Source organism: Orbicella franksi, chromosome 2 (assembly GCF_964199315.1).
Source record: "Orbicella franksi chromosome 2, jaOrbFran1.1, whole genome shotgun sequence".
Taxonomy (NCBI): Eukaryota; Metazoa; Cnidaria; class Anthozoa; order Scleractinia; family Merulinidae; genus Orbicella; species Orbicella franksi.
The window spans coordinates 38,086,423-38,093,277 of record NC_138146.1 but is presented as its reverse complement, the minus strand read 5'-3'; the positions used below and the strand labels follow the sequence as shown (position 1 = coordinate 38,093,277).

The 6,855-nt window shown below is 38.3% G+C and overlaps 1 protein-coding gene across 1 annotated transcript; it reads right to left on the bottom strand.

The window, feature by feature from the left end:
• Positions 1 to 344: 344 nt before the first annotated feature.
• LOC145480144 (hatching enzyme 1.2-like) lies at positions 345 to 5,511 on the bottom strand. The gene is made up of 9 exons (XM_081458599.1): positions 5,442 to 5,511; positions 5,124 to 5,351; positions 3,761 to 3,884; positions 3,362 to 3,453; positions 2,961 to 3,044; positions 2,183 to 2,325; positions 1,958 to 2,069; positions 1,101 to 1,111; positions 345 to 989 (listed from the first exon to the last, which is right to left on the bottom strand). The coding sequence occupies exons 1-9, from the start codon at positions 5,509 to 5,511 to the stop codon at positions 858 to 860; spliced, it is 996 nt and encodes a 331-aa protein (XP_081314725.1). The 3' UTR covers positions 345 to 857.
• Between the last annotated feature and the right edge of the window lie 1,344 nt (positions 5,512 to 6,855).

Sequence of the window (6,855 nt, the reverse complement as noted above, 5' to 3'; positions counted from 1 at the left end):
TTATGCCGAAAAAACGCATTAGAAACGATTAGAAACGCTTTATCTCCATTTCGAGTAATGCTGTGTTGTAAAAGAACGTCTGGCCGCGTTATCACGTCAAACGTTTTCCTCGAGCTTTGGAAATATAAACTCGTTTGCCCCACGGAAGGAACCTGCCGATAGGCTAACCTGGTTAGAGAATACGTAGAAAAACGTTTTCTGAGGCATTAACCTTGTTATCTTCAGAACAAAGAAGACAGGACAAGATCTGACAGAGGGTTTTATTTTTTTCTCAGCATTAATCAACCATAATTTACAGGTTAACAAGCTTCATAATGAAGTCTTTTATATCCTGTCTACGGCATCTCCTGAGATCTCCATAACCTGAAAATAACACAATTGAAGCAATTAAAATTTAGCCGTTAGAATTCCAACTGCTGTAGTTACAGAGTAACAGAAATACAGGAAACTAGGAGAGTTTTGCTCTTTCTTTGTTCGTTGGGTTGCGTCGAAGAATGGAAGTGACTCTAGCCGAGCAGCGAGCAAGGCACTGTTTCAAGTTGACATACATGTTAAAAGTTCCATATTTTTCTTTTTAAAGAGCTTTTATAGTTTATAAGACGGGTGTGAGGATTGGAGGAAAGCAGTTATTGCCCTTGATTAGAGATCATGCCATTAAGCCTCGATCTCTTTCTTCAGTTTATTGAATTTAAAATAAACGTTTAGTCTTTTTATTGTTAGCTGGGGGTGGGAAATTCCTCACGCCAAAGAGAACTCTGAAAGCCAGATTGATAAAAAAAAAATCATTTTTATTGAGTTCTATGCCGGATGCACTGAAAATGAGCTGAAGAAGAGATTTTAAATAAGCACACCCGGCATTAGCATTTGCCACAGGTCTTTGGGCAGTTCTTTGACATGAAGTCCACATAGCTGTGTTGGCAATAACCTCTTTGTGACCAGTATAAACAACTCGAGTTTTTATCCTTGCAACCTAGAAGAAAGAAAGATAGCTAGGCATAAACATATGCATTTAAACTAAGAAAAATAAGATATTATTTCTGAGTAAAGGCATAATACATGTACAGATATAACAATTTGAGTAAATAAAGGTATAAACTAACTGCATCCAAATCTATCAGTAACACAAGTGAATCCTGTCCAAAAGTAAAGCGGAACTTCCAGAGGCAGTTAATTCGTAATCAGTTTATCTCAACACACAAAAGCACATCAATTCTCTCAACTTGAGGTCAACTTGACATGTGCATAAATCAGTAACTGTTCACGTAATCACTCAGCACAAATGAACCCTTTTACTCTTGTTTCCTGAGAAGTCCCCTGAGACTTTTGAGTTCCTTTCGTACGGTTATTGAAAAGCGAAGTAACACGGAGGTGACAGAACGTACGAATTCTAAAGATACATCAAATCATCAAATAAAACAAAACATCCCTCCTAATCACGTGGCATAAACCGTGTTAGTCCTGTATGGACCAAGCTCTTGTATGATCCCGTGAGGTTGTCTGTTTATGTAACAACCCTTTTATTGCTTTTATGACAACCGATATTATTCTTTCGGTACCAATTTTTGCAATATATATCTACGATTTAAATGCACACATGCAAGTGGCATGGTAAATAACTGAACATATTTTATTTCGATTTTTTGTCTGGATCACATAAACTATATCAACTAATGAAGAATGCAGTTTACCAATACTATCGAGGAGTTGATTTTGAAGGTGGATCAAAACTTAAAAGGGTATTAAGTTAAAGAGAACAGATTTGTAGCTCTAAAGGCAATCTTCCTAATTCATTTTTAGATCCTATATTTGCTGTACATACAACCTGGGGAGTAGTGTATTTTTGGTTTCCCTAATAGAGACTAAGTTCAATTCCTACTGAACATCTTGCCCTCATCAGGTCTGTTAAAGAGGGATGCACTGCATTATCAACCAAATATTTGGTGAAACTTATTCTCACCACCCCCTCCTCCGCCCCCTCCCCCTCCCCCTTCTCCTCCACTGCATTTGTACAACAGATTCATCTGCTTCACGTCTATCTCTGTTGGGCCTTTTCTGTTACTTAGAGTAACCTAAAAACAAGGCAAGAGAGAGGACAAGTAAAGATTGTTGTCGTTTTTGTTATATAATGAGACACAGTTAATAATTGAATTATCAAATTTCAAAGTTTGATTCTGGGTCTTACTCCTTGTTTCTTGGCCACAATGGTCGGTCTTCTGTTTGCGCTGAAGGCGTAACTCTCGTAATGCATCACACTCTTGTAGTCGTATGAAGTGCCAAGGGAATCGATTGTGGAGCGTGGGTACTTGTTGAAAGCATAGGCAAGTCCTAAATGAATTTTTAAAAAAATGCTCTGAGTTACGCCACACTTTTATTTAGTGAGGAAGATGGTCTTATTAGTTTGCTGGGAAGCTGTCGCGGCCCTGGGTACAAGCAACCCAGGCCACTAGTAGGAGTTTCGCATGCCAGTCCTGTGCACAAATACATTTTTGTCTACCATTTGGCATTCATGATCAGCCTATTTGAGGTTTTCAGCGTTATTCTTATTCCCACTGTTCAAAATCTGTTTAGTTGGCAATGAGAGCCTGTGCAAATTTTCTAATTAATTACAACAACTATACTTATCGTAGTTAGACTTTCACTTGCTGTAGTGCTTTCCCAGTTGTTTTTAAGGCTGCGTAGCGCTATCATTCGGATGAATCGCTATCCAATGGATACGTTTTAACTAAACCAACCACGCTATCTGCTGGATAGTGATTTATCCGGTAGATTGTGTTATCCACCTCTCGAACAACCCGGCCATGTAGTGGTGGGTTCGGCATACGAACTTAAAAATAACGTTCGTGACGAGTGAATCACTTCTTGCTCGTTTTTCTCTAATTGTGCGAGAGCAGGTGGAGTTATTCGTAGCGATCATTCAGCATTTATACATGGGACTATGTTTACTATGTTTTTATACCTACCCTGCTGAATGTTCTGCCAGTTGATTATCACGTAATCGTCGCGATCAGGACGGGACTGTTCATGATAGAATCCCAGGGCATGACCTGAGAACAACAACATCATCAATAAAACAACAATAACGTGAGGAAAAACTGACTGCAATTTAGGGGGGGAATGTTTATCCCTTTAATCAGAGCGCATGCACGACACACTGGAAATTGAGAAGAAAAAAAAAACAGTCCATAACTTAATACCATGCGTGAAGGTACCTTTACCGTGCTTTATTGTAAAGGTTACGTTAAAATTTCAGATGGGGTCAAACAAAGTAGGTAACAACAGAATCAAAGGTACTTATTTATTGCGAGAGATACTGTATTCTCTTAGTGTACCATGTTTCATAAAATCAGTCATACAAACCCACCAATCTCATGTGCAACAGTGTGCGTGTACCAGCATCCTCTGGCAAGGGAAACCATCTGTCTTCTTCCTGTCCGTCCCACATATGACGTGCATCTGACAAATAATTGAACAAGAAAACTCCCAACGAAACCAATCAAAAGACAAATTGAAAGAGAGGTATTTTCTACTTTTCACTGCTTAACAAGGCAGTCCGAGTATGTGGCTGAGCGCAATATATTAATAATGGTGTTGAATTTATGTATAAATTGGTGTGGGTGAATTTAACGCTTGGGGTAGCCCTGCGATGGACTACCATCCCATCCTGGAGGGGGGAAAGGGGAGGGAGAAATACTCCTAGCCGCTTTGTGCTACGGGAACCTCTTTTACTCTCAAAATTAAAGTACGCCACTTTAATGCTTACCCTGAGCCAATGTGAAAGTAGGCATAAGCGCTCTCAGTTGTCCTTTTCTTGAACCGCACACACGTTTGAGTTTTCCACAAATTCATGGCAGCATTGATTGCTGACATAGCTCTTGAACTTCTCTCTATAAGTAATGATAGAGACGCGTACATTTAGTAAATTTACAAGCATAAGGAAGATGGTAAATGTTTACAACATACAGCTTACAATCAGTATCAAACAGCACTTACATTGTAAAATTTGGTCCAGGCTTCTTGTAGCTACTGGTATGCAATAAAATTCCGCATTATAACTCATGGGGTATACAACTTCGGAAGGGTTTTTGTGTGGTGTTATAAACGGGAGGTGGTCATGAAGTAGACTACGCCGGAGTAGTCCCTCTTTTGCTTAGTCCGTCACGTGCGACGGACTAAGTGAAAGAGGGACTACTCGTAGTCTAGTGGCGAAGCGTTTTAAAATACAGGTTATGAAGTGTCAAAAGACATTCATTACTAAGACGATTTAATAAATTTTTGATAAAGGTTAGTCAACTTCACCACCTTAGGAGTTCGCTGTTTGATGGTTACAAGCGTTCAAAGCTGACTGGAAAAACCGTCACGGTTTTAAAGTCAAATTAAGTAAGGCGTACCCCTCAAGAATGAAATACTGAATTGATTATTGGAAAATTGAACCAACTAATCGTTCCAAGAATACGGCTAATGGGTTTAATATTCAAAAAAATCAATTAAATATTAATTTTTGAAATGACTGGCGAGTTCAATTTTCAAATAATCAATTCATTAATGTAATCTTGAGGGTACGCTTCACTTGGCTTGACTTTAAGGGGGAGATCTGATACTTCCTTCCCTTTAAGGGAAGCTGAAAAGGATCCTGGTTGGTGAAACCAAAAGTATAGATTTATCTAGCTAATTAAGTACTGCCGTGTACTACAGTGTGCACCAAACATTGGCTAGATTTATTTTTATTATTACTATTTTTTACCATAAGTTGGTAAGTTATTTAAATTAATGTGCAACATTACATTGCTAATTCGGCCGAAATTAAAGGGTCATACTTTTTTGATGCTACTTACGTATTAATCTAACAAACAATCAATGGATATAAGTACAAGATGCCTCCGAGATTCAGTAAACGTCTGAGGTTGACTTAAAGTGGCATGTTGGATGATTAAATGGACGATTCGATTGAGGCAAAAACTTGGAACAAAAAGAAACATAGTAGCTCAAGGCCACAATCGAATCGTCCATTTAGCTTCCAAGACTATTTCATCCAAGGATAAAAGGTTGAAAACTTGTCTGCTATAAAAAAAGCTCGATTTGATGAAAACTTTGGAAGAAGTTCAACAAAACGGATTGATTACTACCGATTGCTGGATCCAACTGATAGACAAGAACCGCCCCAGGCCATAGATTCTTGCGAATTGATGCGCGGCCCAGTCCAGCCTTACTGACGTCTTCGCCGAGCATGACAGCCATTTTTTGGGCGTCGGTAAGGATCATGTCGCCTTCGAACAAGTTTTTGTCTCCAAGGCCAACGTTTTCTAAACAAAAGAATAACCAGTTAGTATGGTCGATTAATGCTGAAATCCATTATTGCCTTTAGTCGTTCTCTTAATTAAGTTGATAAGACTGAATTGAAAGATTATGATCGTGACACAGAGGGGCTTGATCTTATATCATACCTTCTGGTCGATGCAAGTTAGCCTGAGTTGTACAGACCAAGAACAATAAGACTACCTCCGAAGCAGCCATTTTTCTCGCCTCCCCAGAGCACGAAAAAGGATCGGCTCACCAGCTTATATAGAAAGCTGCTTCTATTCAAGCAGAAAAGATGAATATTAGACCAGCTTGTTGAATTTGCTTTTAAATTTTATACCTCAAATACAGCAGTTTTCCACTTAAGAATAGTTCACGCTGAAGTGACGTTTGTGTTATTAGCACATGAAAAAGTTTCAATAGAGAGCAGGCAGTAGTTACTCATAATTATATGAATTCAAACCAATTCTTGTTTATCTAGTTCAGTTGCTATTTATATACTTTTAACATATCGTATTGCGATCGTTTAAGTTGAAAATTAAAAGGACAAAAAAGGAATCAGGTTCAAAAATATGCTAATTACATATTAAAAATAACATATCACTATCAAGCTTTTACTCAAAGGGTCTACCGTGGTTTCACTAATCACTGTTATACAGCTAGTACCTCAGTGAAAATTTAAATACAGTTTATTTAAGTTTTTTTTATATTTGGCAAGCAGTTGACATCACTATGGAACCTCTATTCATCACCATTCTATATCCGTTATTATACGTTTTTAGCACCTGAAAGGTTGCTCAATTATAACTGCAGTCAGTTGCCTAATATTTTACAAACTTTTCATCTCGTGTTTACAATAAAATGAAAACGGATGAAAAACATTGAAATTAAAGTTTCTGCCAAGACACTCTATTGAAAGCATTCGTCGAACCATCGTCTTGATTTCCAGCTAGCCTTTGCTTATGTGCTAAAAACTATAACTGTGAAAAATCGCGCAATCTCTGTTACAGTTAAATGATATCCTTTTAAGCTGTAAATTGTGCTGGTGAACTTGTTCAGTAAGACTTCCGGCAAGACATTCTTGTTAAGTATTTTACATGTACTTAGGAAGACTATTGTCTACGTTTTACCATGAGTCTATTGAAAAACATTTTTGTCTGGTGTCAGACTCAGTTAAACCGAAACGCAGGAGAGGGTTCGGCCTCATCCGTGATTTATCGCCAAGTTATGAACACTTGGCGATACATAACGAATTGTTTTGGCACTAAAAACAGCTTTAAATTTTAGCGAGCCGTACAATAGAACACGGCCCGCCAAATTCACCAATCACAGCGCGCGTAGAGAGACATAATGACAGGATATATCCTTGAAAGGTAGGTTTGTAGGCTGCAGTCTTCATTTTCCCCGGGTCAGCAGCATGCATTCTGCAGTCCGCAGCCTGCGTTTTACACTGACCGAGTTTCTATCGAGCCAGCAATGTATGTCAGAGAAAAACTTAATTTACGAAGTCAACATTCCAAGGTAAAATTATTCAATTATTCAATCATAATCTAAACTTGC